We start from the raw sequence: 17767 nt of genomic DNA, 5'->3' as shown, positions 1-17767 counted from the left end.
ATGTGTAATATTTATACATGTGAAAAAATCTAAGCAAATTGTTTATAGCTAGTTAATTTTTATTAATACAGTGTTTCTCCTAACTGGTAATTTTCAGTCATTTTTGCCAAAAAATCACCCATTTAAAAAAAGTTATTGATATTATGGTTTATTTTTAAGCAAAATACATGTTTTAAGATCATTCTGCTTCTAAAAAAACATTAATATTCTTTAATAATAGTGTTTAAAAAAAAAAAAAAAAACTGCTCCGAACCTAGTCGGATACCTTAAGTAAAACAATTGGTTTACTAACATCAAAACAATGAATATTTTAACTAGTGAGTGCTTGTGCTAAATAATGTTTCGTAAACAGATATACAAGATTAGAAAAATTCTGATACTTCTGCTTTTTTTTTTACAATTCCTAGTTTAGGTTCCTAAATTGGAAAATAAAATAAATAAATGAACTATAAAAAGTATGTGGGGGGGGGGGGCGAATTGCCTCCTTTTAACGTCAGCCTCGTCTGCAACTAGGGGATCGGCCTTTTTCTACCATCGGGATCATATTGTAAAAGTTTGAGAGGGCCAGCGGCCGTGAACTTCCAGTAATGATTACTGACCATGTATGTCTTTATTTAGATAAATAGAAAAGGCATTGGCCATAAATCCCTTCCTCGGTAAAAAACATGGTTTGCACCACTTGAAAAAACTTCCACTTTGCCGTAACACAGGTGAAGATTCTAACAAAAGAAAACACTTCCACGCCAACGATCGCGTGGAAATCGAGTTCCGTTTAAAGCTCATCCATTCGTAACGCTCTTGCAAGCGAGTGAACTGAAGCCATCTGAAAGTGTGGTTAGTTCCCAACTTGTTTCAAATTTAAAATTCAATTCCCAGTTCGGCATCCGTACAGTCAGCATCAACATCATGATCACATACAGGATTCCCATTGGTTGGTACCAAGGACGGATACAAAGGAGGGGCGATCGCCATTCCCTTGGGGGATCCTGTATCGGCAATTTTTCCAAATTGAAGTTACAAATTGCAAGTGCAGGCCATCTTTGACGACATTTATTAAAGGAATGGGGTTCGAATCTCTCTTCTGGAAGCTGTTTAGAACTGAAGTTTTAAGAGGGTTATTCCAGGCGATCTTTGGTTGAAAAGGAAAGGAATAGGTTCAGAAACCTCCTTAGAAAAATCTAAACAATTTAGTTGTGTCAGATAAAAATGGTGTGCCCCCCCCCCAAAAAAAAAAAAACATGTGTAAATAATTAGATACGTAGTAAAGGTAAAGGTAAGCTAAAAAATCAACCGCCCCCTACTTGAACAATTTCTGTATCCGTCCTTGGTTGGTACCCAGGTCCTGATTTCCACAAAGCTCCCAAATTCCGTTATAAAAAACCTTTTGCGATGTGTTTGTTTACGGTTCTACAATTCGGATCCAAATATGAACTATTTGCTACACGACTTTTATTTATAACACTTGATTGGAAAATGGTCAAATTTTTACTTCTTTATTGAAGTTTGTCCCCAGATCCCGATTTCCACAAAGCTCCCAAATTCTGTTTTGAAAAACTTTTTGCGCTGTGTTTGTTTACGGTTCTACAATTCGGATCCAAATGTGAACTATTCGCTACACGATTTTTATTTATAACTCTTGACTGGAAAATGAAGGTCAAATTTTTACTTCTTTATTGAGGCTAGATCAACATAAAATAAGTTAAATTACAGGCTAGATACTAATCCGGTGGATCGAGAAAGATTGAATATCACACTGCTTTGAGGCAACAGTTGATCGCCGATGACGGTGAGGGGTTTTTGAAACTGATTATAGAATTATTTAAAAACTAGCTGTACCCGACGCGCGTTGCTACGCCAGCAAAAAAATACATCATTATACTGATTTTCATGACAATCGGTTGAACGGGGCAGAAGTTGCTACTCTGCAGCGCCACCTGGTGGCGAGTGGCTTCAACGAGCATATTATGCACCATCTCCGTGGAAAAATACATATATATAGCCATTTTCATAATAATCGGTCCAGGTATCCAGTGACTCTACTCAAATTTTGTACTCACGCAGTTTGCAAGATAAATCCATCGCTAAAAATATCAAATAGAAAAAGTTTTAAATCCCCCCGTTGCATGAAAACAATAAAGAGAGAATTTATTTGTTCAAACTCAAGAAAAATGCTAACTTCTTATCAATGAGACGCGAATTAATTTCTGCAGCCGATCATTTTATTCGTATTTATCCAATGGATTGTGACTTAAATTGGAATAAAAAAGATCGGATTTTTTTCCAACTGGTCTATAAACATTCCCAGTACCAAAAATAACAAAGTTTCAGCCAAATCTGCCGGGTAGTTTTTGAGTTCATGGATGACATACAGACAAACATTCATTTATATATATATATAGATAGAAGAGGACCAAAATGTATAAAAGCGTACCACACTCTAACAAACGGACTTAGGCGGGAGGGAGAAGGGACCAAAGGAACGAAATAAAGAGGCACACGGCTCGGGCAAGGATTTTAATATACAGTCAAAGATATGTACATGAAAATACTTTTTATTCATAAATCATCAAACAGAATCAACAGGTATAGAAAAAAGTCGTCCTCAGGATGTGTCTGGAGGCATCTCCAAGGACATCTGGATGGCCCTCTCCAGCATCTCCTGCTCGCTCGGCTCTGGAACGAAAGAAACAGGTCCTCACTGATTTTAACTTTTGCCACTCACAAGTAGGAAACATTCATCGCCAAAGAAATGGACAGTCGTTCATCTATATCAGGGGTGATTGTGAGTTCATCAAAAAATACCCGAAAGTTTCAAAGCGAGAACAGGGGGGGGGGTAATCTTCGGCCCCTATTACTTAAGTGCCATAGTATTAAATGTATTAAATAGTTCTGAGTCAAAATAGTGTGTGTACATTTGATTAAATTTTTAATGGGTTACGAAGTTACTTTTGAGCTGGTGTTATACAAATTATCTTGACATTTGTCCATCTTAAGGGATAGGTGTCCATCTTAAGGCTCTTGCAGGTATATTTGATGAGTATTATATAATTTAAAAAGAATTGCGGAAGTAGGGAGATAAAAGCATAACCAAAAAAAAAAACATAATTCCGGTATTTTCGGACATAAAAATACCGGAAATACGTCCGAAAATACCGGAAATTCGGTAAAATACCGGACCACAATCACCCCTGATAATCTATATACAGTCGAACTTCCATATATCGAACTTCCACATATCGAAATTTTCTATGGATCAAAATCCAAGCAAATTTCTATGTTCATTACATAGAAAAATTGTTTTTATATATCGAAAAAATCTCTATATATCGAATTTTTTTTTCGAGACATTTGTAGATTTTTTTCCTTTTTAGACTGTGTCTCATGACAAATAAAGGTTAGGGGAGAACATTATGTTCACTAAAGGTTGCTACGAAACTCATAAGGAATCTGGGTTTGAGGGGTGTGTAGATAGGTCGTTGTTTCGTTCCAGAATTCTTAAATTCCCTCTTATTTACTTCAAATATCTTAGTCGTAACCAGTAACATTGTAAAATCGGTTTCAAGTCATCCCTTTTGTTCTGTTGATTATCGTTCCTAGTCGTTTTAGCTGCAGTAAAAATCATTCAAGTTAAGTCGATTGATTTTTTACTTTTCTCTCGATTTGTCAAAACGAAAATCCCCTCATGTTGCGGATCAAGTTGAATTGCCGAAGAATGAAGATGTATGAAGGCGCAAAAGTGTCATTTCTGTTATTTTTCTAATTATTAACTTTCGTTTAATCCGATGCTCGTATAAATTAGAAATTAGGTTTCGTACACGAAAATCAGCTTTAATTTTAATGTTTTAGGAGATTTTTAGGATAAAATAAGACCGTTTCCATGTATCGAAATTTCTATATATCGAATTATTTTCCGGCAATTCGCTACTTCGATATATTGGAGGTCCGACTGTATATATAAAGGTGACGGTTGTTTCTACCCGATGGCCAGAAGCCCCCATAGCATTTACAGCTCTGAAATTAGGCACAAAATTCGAACGTCTGCACCTCGAAGCCCGAATTCTAAATTTCGAATTAGTTTTTTCTAATTAACTAATTAAGCTAAATTTCGGCTACAATGAAACCTGTGTAAGTTGATCACTTGCAGAGCACTATTTTACTAGTCTACTTACAAGGGTGGTCAACTTATAGAGGTTGAATTATATGATATAGATCTAATTCTGTGCCCGAAAATAGCGGTCCACTTACAAGGGTGGTCAACTTTACAGGGTATACTGTAACTATGGGGGTAAAAAATCCCCCCCCCCCCAAATATCGTTGGAAAGGGTTTTCCTTCACAAACAAGATGATGTTTAAGATAAACTTTTGTCGGATGTCTTTTCATCCATGAGCTCCTTACTTTCTGCGTTGAAAAAGGCATTCCCTGTAATGCCGAAACACGTGTCTGCTGTCATTGGCAAATTTGTGCTTTTTTAACGTTGTTTTTCTTACTTTAAGATGATGTTTGTTTCATTTTTCTCAATTAATTAGAACAGGAGACATAAGCGATTCTTGTTGCGCCAATTTTCAAGGCTTCTCTTTCCAGAAATTGCTATAACACTAGGTCCATTTTTTCCAGACAATTTTTCAATTACTTTCTCTTTAAACATTTTTGGAGGAAGTTGCCTCTGTTGCTTATGAATATTTTACTGTTATTTATTTTAAATTCATTGTGCGTACGTTAATTGATTTTGTTTTTAATTAGAAAGTCGCTTGGCGAATTTGGCTATGAATTACGGAAATTTTTACATTTGAAAGCTACTCCAAATGTAATTTTGGTGGAATTTGTTTTTCTTTAATTCAACGGATTTTCTTTAAATTTTTAGCACAGGCATCGCTGCGCGGGTACTGCTAGTTTTTATGTAAAGAGATGACATTTAAGGACACAATTCAATGATCAGCATTGAAAAACTAAAATTAACGGCAGTTTAAAATTTAAATTGTAAGGACAAATGTAATAATTTTTCCCCAACTTAAACAATACAAAAACTCAGAAAGATGTTTCTAAACTTTTACTTAATTAACTAATAACAAAAAAGAAAGCAAAACACATCATTTAAAATAATATTTCATAAAAATTTAAAATTTTTCCCCAACTTAAATAAAACAAAAACTCAGAAACTTTTACTTAATTAACTAATAACAAAAAAGATAGCAAATCACATAATTTAAAATAATATTTCATAAAAATTTAAATAATACATAAAAATTTAAACGTATCTAGAATTTTGAAAGGATATTTCCATTTTCACAAGAGTTTTTACTTGTTTGCATTACAAACATTTAGGCATCACTTATGTTTTCATATTGCCTTAAGTAGGACAACATTTTAAAAATGCACACGTAATATTTTTAATTAAAATTAATATTTGTTGATTAAAATGCAATTTCTGGATATGGGACTGAAGTTACATAAAGGGACAGAAATAGAGTAGAACCTTTATTAACTGAGCTTCAATCAACCGAGGTTTCTCTTATCCAAGCCAATAACTATTAAGAACAGACTCTTTTTGGCTTTAATGTAAATTTAAGAAAATGATGAATTTTCAATTTAAATAAAAAATCATTCTAGAAATGTTTGCTTTTTTTAAACGTATTTTTTACTTCTTTTTACAAAAAAGGAAGTATTGTATTCGTGAAAAAATTTTAACTCAAAAATCGACCTTCATTTCCATTTTACTCACCCCTGAATGAATGTTGAATTTTTTTTTTTTTTCAACCACACGTGGATAGGTGCCAAAGAAGGTACAGACAGGCGAACTATCCATTTTGCCGATTCCCGAGCTAAATTGCAACGAGTTTTCTCGTGACGTCTGTATGTGCGTATGTATGTCGCATAACTCAAGAACGGTATGTCCTAGAAAGTTGAAATTTGGTACTAAGACTCCTAGTGGGGCCTCGTTCTGCACCTCCCCTTTTGGTTGCACTCAGGTGTTTCTAAAGGGGTCTTTTCCCTCTTTTTTGGGGGAAATCATTGTTCATTTCGATGTAAACTCAAGTGGTGTTATCATTTGGCGGACACTTGGCGATATATCGCCAAGTGTTTCGGTCGCCAAGTTTGCGACAAATTCGGCATTTTTTTTTAAAATCTGGTTTTAATTTGGGTCATTGTTGGTGATATTTAGAGAGTAAACAATTGAATCACATTAAAACTGCCAGTAATGGGGAAATGCCATTAAACTGGAGTAAAAGGAAGTCATGTGATGCACACATTGGCTCGTTTAATATTGAACTTGGCATAAAATTATTTGAGTATTTAAAATCTTACTACAAGCGATTTTTCAACTTTAGTTTTTTAACTGTAAAACATTACTTTACTTTTATATACTCTTTCTCATCTCTTAGAAATATTTTCATGTGTAAAACCTGTAAAGTTGACCACCTTTGTAAGTTGACCACCTGTCTAAGTTGATCGCTTTTGTCAGGAATGGAATTAGTCTTATCTTATATAATGAAGGAAAACCTCTGTAACTTGACCACATCTCTAACTTGACCACCTGTCTATCTTGACCACTAATATACACCAGCTTTGGTTTGGAGTATTGTAAAAAACCCTTTGGTAAGTTGACCACTAGGCAAAAGCATTAGATTATACTTAAAGTTTCATCAGTTATGCCTCAAATAAATAACCAGACATTTTAGAAAAACCAATAAATATTTATGTTTCCATCGAAAAACATTGGGCTCATGTTAAGTCCTAGAAATTGCGCCAAACTTCAATAAGGAGTTATTTTGTTGAAAAGTAGATTACCATGGTTAAAAATGTACAAGAAAAAATCAAATGAAGAATTTGAGTCACTTTTGACTTCTCATGAATTTTTAGGAATTGTTAATATCAAGAAAGTAGTTTTCATAAGCAATGAGACTTTTTTTTTTAATTGATTCACAAGAATTTTAAATTTGTATGATACTTTACACGTCATTCTGGTAAATAATCTCTAAAAATATTTAAGCAACATTTTTTCTTATTGTTTTAAAGTAATGTTAAACAATGACAGTGAGTTTAAAATATTCCAATTAGTTAAAAAATGAATGCATGGGACAAAAAAAAAAGTTTTCATTACGACCTTCTATAAGTTGACCACCTGTCTAAGTTGACCACCAAAGTGCTGCACCGCAAGTGGTCAACTTACACAGGTTTCACTGTATTTAGAGAGTAAACTTTTGAATCACATTAAAATTGCCAGTAATGGGGGAAATGATATTGAATTGGAGTAAAAGGAAGTCATGTGATGCACAAATCAACTTGTTTTTTTTTTTTTTTTTTTTCATTTAAAGAAGAAAATATTATCTGAAGAATTTTTTTTAAATTTATCTATAGAAGATCCTAAAAAAGCACAGCGATGCTTTCAGGCTCCGGTGATGTGCCAGGATGACGACTTTTGAATAATAAATGTTTTTTGAAATAAAATTATGAAGCAATGTACTTATATTTTGGTATGAAACGCAGAATACACTCCGTTTTTCTTCCACAGATTTTCAAAATCCATTTTTGGGACACCTCGTACACACACATTATAGATACATAGATAGTCATGGAAATGTACACTAGGGTGTGTCTTATAATGCACTTTTTAAAAAAGTTTTGAATTTCTTATGGGGCACCCCCTTAATTGTTTCCTTTTGATGAAAAAATACACACATAAAAGTTTCATAGAATTTGAACATAATTTAGGGGGTGCTACCAGTGATTAAAATTACATTCATTGTGAAAAAAATGGTGTAAAAATTAACTCCCCAATATATCTTGTTACATTTTTAATCAACATGAAATTAGGTTGGTTGGGTTTAACATAACACAAATACCTATTTCTAATATATACAAGAAAACAATAAGCATTTCATGGTTGTCATTTTATGTAATAATGTCAAAAAAAAAAAAAAAAACAACCGAAAGTTCAGTAATGCCATTTATATCACAGGTTTACACTTCCGTCTTTTACATTCAGCAATACTGTAATTATTCTCTTTGTGACAATACAAACTTTTCACTGATTGCTAATTATTATCCAGACAAAATAAATAAATTTTAAAAAAATAAAAAGAGGGAGATTTGACAAATTTTGCAGCAGTGGTAGCACCTCCTAAATATTATTCAATTTTTATTTTTCAGAGATGAGAATTTTTTTTTCATCCAAAGGAACAAAATGAGAGGGTGCCTCATGAAAAAATTAAAACCTTTAAAAATAAGACGCACCCTAATGTACACACATGTGCATGCATGCATCCAGGACGCATATAAACAACCTTTACTCTGCTAGAGACCATGTAAAAATTTGGAGACTGCTGATTGGCTACCGTGTGAAAACATCATCTGTCTTCTGTATAGCTTGTTTGGCACGCTCTAATTATTGTTTCATTTCAAAACAAAACATGTCTTCTAGGCATTATGAAAAGAGAGGACTTTAAAACATTCAAACGTGAATTTATCACTTCAGAGGAACGAAATTTGGTCACTACGTTGGATGGAAAAAAAAACATGGCTGACACATTTGCGAAGACTGGCCAATCAGGAGTCCCAATACTATTATAAGGTCTCTAACTGAGTAAAGGTTGTTTATATGCATCCAGGACCATATTAATGGGGTGGGTTTACAGGGAGCAACCCCCCCCCCCACGCTCCCAAAAATTTCTACAACAATTCAAAAAAAAAACTATGATACATTCTTTTGGTTGAAAAAAATACTACTATTTAATTTTTATTTATTTTTTAATTTCATTTAAAAAAATAAATTACTATTATTAAAGAGTTGTACAAACAATGCAGTATCTAGAGGATTTATTTTTATCGTACTCACGGCGAACGTCATTTCTCACAAAACCACAGAGCGTTTCCTTCGGAATTCGACGCTCGCGAACGAATCGAAATTCTTTGAATTAGAAAGTGTCAAACTATAAGGAATACATTTCAAAAGTGTCAAAAAAAAAGCAAAAAGACTTTTGATAAATATAGATCACATCGAATGTGCTTATAGGAATACGCGCACCTCTTCTTTCGAATCGTTAAAAAGATGTCCAATATTTAAGAGAAGTGAAATTACGCAGTGTACACATCGGATTTTTTTTTTCTCCATTTAATAGATAGGAAATCTTTTACGTATGTTTATATCAGGGTTGGCAAAAACCCGGGGTTTTCTTAAAAAGCCCATGGACCCAGGGTTTTTTCAAATAAAACCCCAAAAAAACCCAACTAAAGCTGGGTTTAAAAGAAATGTGGTTCTTTTTTGTCTTTTTTTAGGGAAAATGTGGGGGTACTTGTAGCATATTGTAGCATAAGTATATGAACAAAGCACAAAAATTGTCTTGGGGTAAAAAAAGCTGGAAAATTCAGCGTTTTTCTGAAGAAAAATATAAAAGACGACGAAACCCAAGAATGGTGAGGTTTCAGGTTTCTTAGTTCCCTTGATTACCCGCAGTTAAAGGCAAAGTTACTTCTCGAGTGATAAAATCTATTGTTCGTTTTTAATTACAACATTTTTTTTTTTGCATTTTACTTTATTGTATTTTATTTTGTTATGCAAACCTACTGTAGAACCTCGAGTAGTTTAAATCCCTATTTACTGAATACCAGCTTAATCAAGACATTTCTTTGAATTTTTTGTTACCTGTTTTTCTATTTCTGTGTACAGAGTAAGAAATATTACATTTTTTCGTAAGATAATGAAAATACTGAACAGCCCAGGGGCGTAGCTAAGGGGGGGGGTTTTGGGGACAAAACCCCCCCCAAAAAGTTAGTCTCAAAAAAAAAAGAGAAAAAGAAGAGAGAAGAGAAAGAAAAAAAAAGAAGAAAAGGGAAAAATTCCAAGCGATTATATATATATATATATATATATATATATATATATATATATATATATATATATATATATATATATATATATATATATATATATATATATATATATATATATATATATATTATATGTATATATATATATTATATATGTATATATATATTATATATATATATATATATATATATATGTATATATATATGTTATATATATATATATATATATATATGTATATATATATATATGTATATATGTATATGTTATATATATATATGTATATATATATATATATATATATATATATATATATATATATATATATATATATACTATATATATATATATATATATATATATATATATATATATAAGAAGTAACCCCCCCCGAAAGTCGGATCTAGCTACGCCACTGGAACAGCCTATTCTGTTATCTGTCCGACCGTTTGTAAAACCTGTTAATTTCTAAAAAAATATACCTTGTGTTTATTCGAGATTTGTGACGTGTTGGTTTGCAGAAAGTAATTCACATGAAAGACATTTAGCTAGAGTAGTTTCCTCTGTGTTGGTTTGCAGAAAGTAATTCACATGAAAGACATTTAGCTAGAGTAGTTTCCTCTGTACAATCTACAAATATTGAGAAAATCAGACCCCAACTACTAGTTATCTCGCACTCGTTAACTCGCCATTTTTGTGCAGCTACAATTGAACTCGGAATGTACCAGTGCTAATATCGATAGAAGGCTTCCGGGATGAGAGAAAAAAAAATGAATGCAGAACACAAACAGAAAATTTATTTAAAAAACAAACAAAAAATATGCTTACAAAAATTAATTCCAATTCAAGAAATAAAATAATATTTTATGGATTGTGGAACATCTTAAAACAATTTCCATGTGGCTTCTTTTTACAGGCTGGACAGAAATATCGACCGTATTTTTTGCTCAGGTACACATACGACTCTGCCCTGTCAAACAAGTTTTTTTTTGGTGGGTGCTTTCATTTTTTGTGTTTTTTGATGATAACTACGTATATTAGAACTTCTGTTATTCGAGCTAACTGGGACCGCTGGTGCCTCGAATGTCGGGAATATTGGTTAGTAGAAACTTTTCATAATAACATGTCAGGATCGCAAATTTTTAAAATGTGTTCGTTAAAATACAATAGAATATTTTTAAACGATAAAAACGAACATGCAAAAATAATATTTTACAGTTAAAAAACTAACATAGGAAAATAAATTGTAAGTTTTAAAACGTCCATCGAATTTTTTACAATGCGAATTTAAATATAAACAAACGCTTATAAAAAACACAAAATTTCCAGAAAAATTGAAAATTCATTGTTTTACTAAATTTACATTATTGTTGTTAAATCTGTTACCATTCTTTGCAAAAGTCCCGAATTTCCGGCAATGGCTCTCCGATCGCGCCATTTTTTCAGCAACAAAATTTCCATAGGTGTAGTTAGTATGTGCCACCTGCTCTAAATACGGGTCTTTCTTACGTTTCTTAGAAATTAGTTTTTGAGGCACAGTAGAGGGCAGCACAGGCACAGAAATAAAACATTTATGGGCTCACGTATTTAGACAAAAGAAGGAAAAAAAACCTCATTATCGGATCGGTTAACAGAAACCTTGGTTAATCGAAGCTCGGATGTTGTACTGTACTAGAATTAAAACACTAGTTTTTAATAATGTAAGGCGATTAAATCAAATGCTCAATTCAGGCCAGATTTCTGAAAATTGCCGTGTTAAATAACCTGTTGTAGCAAATATCAATGCGAATGATGCCAACTTTTATTGCCAATACTAGCTGCGTCGCCCGGCTTTGCACGGTCCACCTCAGCGGTAGAAGTGATCGACTTGTCACATATAGGACATTTTCCACAAAAAATATAGGACAAATATAGGACACATTATATGAATAGTTTCGCTATGAAAAAAGAAATAATACATACATATTATTTATTTATTCTTATCAATGATTTTATTTAAAAAAAAACCTTCAAACAAAATTATAACTTACACCTGAAATGACTTTCCTGTAGTTAAAAGAATAATTTTTGAAAAAAGTGTACTTGGTAGACAAAAAAAAAAGAAAAAGAACAAAGGGAAAGTTATTGATAATTAACACAGCAACTCACACTTTTTGCAGGGATAGAAGTGTCACAAACATAGCTTATATAAATAAATAAAAACCGTCTTTGTGTTGAGAACTAACAGGAAATAACCAATGCTTTGTAGCACAAACATACAGATATTTTGTTCGATAAAATTCCACAAAAAGAAAAGACTACTATAACATTCCGATCAGAAAATGCACTGAACACAAAAATATACCCGCGAAAACAAAAAAAAAAACACGAAAACAAAAACAAAAAAACCACGCTGGAAAACAAAACAAACTGCTGTTGCCAAACGCAAAATTCTAAAACCCACTTCAGAATTCGTTCTCGAAACTCCACCCACTACGGTGACGTCATATTGCTGTGGCCAATGAGAGAAGATGCCTGTTGCAGGATTTAGTGAGTTGTGTTTTTTAATTTGAAATTCGTTTGCACACGTACTTTGGACGAAAAATCCGAAGTCAGATAGTTTGTTTACTGTTGTTTTAAAGAAATAAATTGGATAAAAACACAGGAATATAGGAAATATAGGACATTTTCCAAAAATATAGGAAATATAGGACGATTTTCATACTTTTTTTGAAAATATAGGAAATATAGGAAATATAGGACCACTTCGACCCCTGTCCACCTCGAAAATAAAAGTCATGTCAAGTGACGCGAGTTCAACACTCGGGCTTGAACCAAAAAAAAAAGTCAGTGAAATTTTGCTGCTGATTGCGGAAAACCCCCAAAAAGTAAACGTTTTAAATCTGCTGTGATCACAGGAAAAGCCTCAAAACAAAAACAAGAATTTTACCTGTTCATGTTCCAGAAAAAAAAATGGCAACAGATCTTCCAACGATTTTCTTCTCCCCGCTATACATTTTAATAGAAGCATTGTTGCGGAAAGTGGAGATGAAGCACTGAATAATCATTCGAATGGAGGAAAGCCTTCGAAAAATAGGGATTTTGTGTGGAAATCTACGCGTCGTAATTGATATTAATTGATATCTCCGCTAATTATCATCGGAGGATGATGTTAAATAGCCAAACGTGAAGACGGGAAGATGACGAATCCATCGATGCCCAGCTCGATGGTCGTTCGGGAGAAGAAGCTCAGACATACATAGATATGCCATACCTGCCAACCTCCGAGAAAAAAAAATCCGGAAGATTTTTTTATTTTTATCCACAAGATTTTAACGCAAAATAAAATCAAACAGGACCCCTATCCTCTTTACATTTAACAATATATTAGTTATGAATTGTAAACATTACTTTTATTGCTTTCTTTAAAAGTTTGGAAATAACATTTGGTACTCATTTTAAAAAAAGAATGAAGCAAAAACAGCTCGAACCGAGAGAACGAGAAGATAATCGGCGCCGAAATTGTGCCCCTAGTTGCCAGGAGCGACGCTTGCTTTGATTAGATCCCGATGAATTCATGCGCCGTATCACTCCGTGACGTCATAATCTTGCCTCGCTTCTTCTCGTGCCATTCTCCTACGGCAACCTTTCCTCGGCTACTTGGCCTAAAACGCGGTGCCGCGTTCCACAAAAGAGTCGTTAGCGCCAAAATTGGCGAGATACTATTTTTTCCCTACAAAACGTGAAAAATCCGGAAGATTTTGCTCATAACCGGAAAAGGACATAAAAAACCGTAAAACTTCCGGGAAATCCGGAAGGCTTGGCAGGTATGGATACGCTCAGTTTTTAATTATATAAGAGATAGATTTGACGAGAACTGAGTAACGGTGAAGCAATCACCGAAAACAAGGTGAAAGGAAAGAAGACTCACCGCTCTCTGCTTCTGTGTGAGGCCTGGAGGACTCTCCCGCTCGGAATTCTGGAAAGAGGATCGGGAAATCAATACTCAATCAGGGTTCATACTCAACTTGGAAAATCAAAAGTAAGGAGTTTTTAAGAAGTTTCGCAGGAGATCATTTTAATAAGGACCAGTTTCCTGTTTAAAGATGTATTTTTTAAAACTTATTTCAGAAAAAATATGTACAACTCTAATATTATTTATTTTTGTTTTCATACAAAACATTGAACGCACAAACATACTGAATTCATAGTAAAATATGCATTTACTGCATTTTCTTTGACGTGAGCCGCCTCGGAATCAAATTCAAATACAAGGGGGGGGGGGGGGGTACATAAAAGAATTTATAGAAGCAAAAAAAAAACTTTAGAATGGTACTTTAACAAATCTAAAAGATGTTATTTTACAAATAACTATCCACATAATCGTCATAAATTTGTACAAAAATTTCGGATATGGGAAAGAAATTTGTCTAACGAAAAAATCGGATTTCCGGTATTAGCAGACGAATAAATAGCGGAATTTTGGAAAAGTTAGGTACAACGTAATCACTCCTATTGGATTGGCGATAGAAAAACATCTTTAAAGTCATGTAGAATAAAAAAAATAAGGATTTTGTAAGGAGATAATAGCAAAATTCAGGAGTTTTAAGGGCCCTTATTTTCTTTTCTTAAAAAGCAGGAGTTTATAAGGAGTTTGTAAGGAGCGTACGAACCCTGTCAATACACACAGCCACGTACCGTTAACCATCCAACTCAGAGAGTCTAGAGATTGGTTAACACTAGAAAGACAGAGGGGCCTGTGTGGCCCCTCGCGTAGTTTGTTGTTTAATAACTCCGATAATATCTAACGGAACTTAATGGAATTTTCTGACTTTTCATTATATGACACTAATTGAATGCTTGTTTAATCATTTAATCATTCGCTTCATAGTACTGTAAACATTGATCCTTATACCTAGAAAGACGGCCAAAGTGGCCCCTAAGCTTTTTTACAATTTAAAAACTTATCTTTTTCCTTTCTCCTAATTGTCGTAGCATAAAAAAAATGCCATTCACTCTAGTTTAACCCGCAACTTCCTCTTTATGCAGCATATCGGATATCCAAATGCTGTAAACAGTACCGACTGCTCACCGTCCTAACGGTGGCCATTGCTCTTAGAAAGGAAAACTAATTCAACCTTTTGCCCAGTACAGAGAGAAAAACTAAAAATAATTAAGTACTAAGTTTTTATTTAGTCATGAAAGAAGGTGTATCAGGCGTGTGGACTCCCTCAGGAAGAATTTTTAAAAGAATTCACCCCAAAAATGGGTAGGGGCCACACTGGCCCCCTTCAGTCTTTCTAGGTATACAGGAAATGTCAGTCGTTCTAGTGTTAAAACCTTTGAGTTGTGGAAAGTTCCCACAACAGTCTCGAGAGCTCGATAGCTTCGAGATGAAGTAATATTGGAGTCAACTGGCGCAGAGTCACAGCCAAACCTTGTCAACACGAATTCGACGGGAACACCGAAATATTTCGCGTTGACCGATTTCTACGTTTACGGAATTTTGTGTGAGCAGACAAGTTTTTTTTTTTGTTTTTGTGTCTCAGAAAATATAGGAACCAGTACCTTTGTACAAAAATGTACACCCAAGCCAGGGCCCAATACAGGCTGATTATGCTACCGTTTTTCGGTACCTTCACAAAAATCTTGTTTTGAAATAGGTACTTTCACAAAAATCAAGTAATAAAATCAGTAGCTTCACAAAAATATCGAAAATTTCACAAAAATTCGCATTTTAAAACATAAAATTTGTTTCTCTGTTTAAAACAAAATTTACTTATAAAATAAAATTCTAAGTAGGTTTATATGAACAATCGCTTAAATAGAAACCTTTTAGTAGTATTTTAACTCATTTTTAGCTGTTTCTCACCAAATTGTATTTATGCAATGTTATCACAATCTTTAAACATCTGTTTTGAAGAACCGTTTTTCTCATAATTTCCTATATTGTACACAGTATATAGACCATTAAGCTGAAATGACGATGGTATTTTTGGTACTTCTTAGGTTTTTAGCTCTCCCCACCCAAAAAACGAAACCTGTTAAAAATAATACTAGATGACATATACACTTTTTGAACTAAAATTTCACTTGTTCCACTACTTCTTTTACAAAAACTAAGATGCCTCTAAAATTTCACAAAAACAATGCTGATAAAAATGAACATTCACAAAAAAGAATGATGCAATACTTTCACAAAAATAGGTAGCAAGAAAAAAATCCTGGATTGGCCCCTGCAAGCATTTATATCTATAGTTCAAGTAAGAAACTTAAGCAATTCGAAATACAGGCAACGGCTATTCCGACCATTTCTCTACGACAGTGCACATTTTCAAACATCTGATTTTTCCTCGATCTCAAGACTGGATTTTGGCTGCAGTGTCGAGGGGTGAAAAAACACTTTATCGCTTCTAGACCTTAAACCTCTACATGGGCAGAACAGGTGTCCAGAACTAGACTTTTTTTTTTCATGATGAAATTTTATGTCTATGTTTGACAGTCACTTGTTAAGATTTCACTTTTCATCCAAGCTTTTTTACTGTCATAGTCTACGGCTAAACTTCGCACTTTCTCGAACAACGAGGTTTTCCCGAAATTCTCACATAAGGAATTTTCTCGCTGCCATTCATGTCGCTTGCGTTCGAGTGCAGATCTTTCGTCAGTAATTTCATGTAAAAGTATGGGGATTTTCTTTTCCCCTTTTTCTTCAAGACCTTAAAAAGTTCTCCGTCTTATGCGGGATTTCGCTTAAATCCTCTTTGTGTTAAACGATTGATTTAATACTTTGTAGCTTTATCTGACAGGAAATGGCATTTATTTCTTGTTAAGCGAGTTCGTGTTAACGGGTTTGACAGTATTGAGATCCGACCGAATATACTGATTCGAATAGAAATGTTTTTTGAAAACTAATCCCCCCCCCCCACTCACAGACCCCTGAAGATTGCTTCTTGATATTATTTGGTTCACAAAGATTTTAAAGTAGAGTTGCACTGAATATTCAGGCGCTCTATTCGGCAACTGAATAGTAACAAATTTAAATATTTGATGACTAGTAAATAAACATATTTTTTTTTACATTGAATGAAAGTGACTGTATACAAACTAATACAGAAACAACACATAATGAATTGAAATTGTTTCTAATTTATTTTGCCACGTTCAAAGTAATTTAAAGGAATCCATTACACTTGGAGGTTCAGTTAAATTGTTGTTACTTTCCATTTTTTTTTTTTTTTTTGAATCTTATGACACACGACATTAGTCTTATTATTACACGCTCATAGAAATGTGACACAGTAATATAAAATATGCAGCTGCAAATATTAAATTTTGCAGTACTTTAATTTTCAAAGTGTTACACCATAAGAAACGTTATACTGTTTAAAAACAACCTCATTAAAATGAATCATGGTACTCAAAGTTTGATAACCCTTTGCTCAAAAAGAGAAAAAATAAAATATTTAGCAATGTTTGAATTTCATTCCTCAATTTGAACGATGATACAATTTATCAGTTACCAAAAAGGCTAACACAGCAGGAAACCACTTGAAGAAATTGTAACTCGTTACAATATTTTAAGCAAGTTGGGTTTCAGGGTTCGTACTCAGTTTCAGAAATAAAATGAAGGAGTTTTGAAGGAGTAAAATGAGATTTTGAAGGAGTACTAATGGAGTGTCATTAAATGATGTCACACTTTTTTTCAGTATATTTGACCACCTGCACCCTTTATCACAAAGTGTCACACTTCACCCCAAACTCTTGTCACGTCATATTTTTTACAAACATATTGTTACAATAATTGTGTGATGTCACTTTTTGTGTCACCCTCTCCCTTCCTCCTGTCACAATTTCATGAGCCCGTCTTCTCCTCAAAGCATGGTATCACTTGTGGATGACCCTTTTTAGAATGTCATAACTGCATTCAACTAAACAATTGTTTTTTTTAACGCAATCACTTAATG

General features: G+C 33.5%; 1 protein-coding gene across 1 annotated transcript in view; it reads right to left on the bottom strand.

The window, feature by feature from the left end:
• Positions 1-2499: 2499 nt before the first annotated feature.
• The window catches only part of LOC129225768 (ataxin-3-like), a 50660-nt gene continuing 35392 nt past the window's right edge, over positions 2500-17767 (bottom strand). Inside the window, 2 exon segments of the mRNA XM_054860273.1 lie at positions 2500-2673; positions 13735-13782. Coding sequence (XP_054716248.1) covers positions 2603-2673; positions 13735-13782 — 119 coding nt within the window. The 3' untranslated portion in view covers positions 2500-2602.

The sequence above is a fragment of the Uloborus diversus genome, chromosome 7 (assembly GCF_026930045.1).
Source record: "Uloborus diversus isolate 005 chromosome 7, Udiv.v.3.1, whole genome shotgun sequence".
Taxonomy (NCBI): domain Eukaryota; kingdom Metazoa; phylum Arthropoda; class Arachnida; order Araneae; family Uloboridae; genus Uloborus; species Uloborus diversus.
The sequence above is the reverse complement of the archived record's forward strand: the minus strand, read 5'-3'. Positions and strand labels throughout refer to the sequence as shown.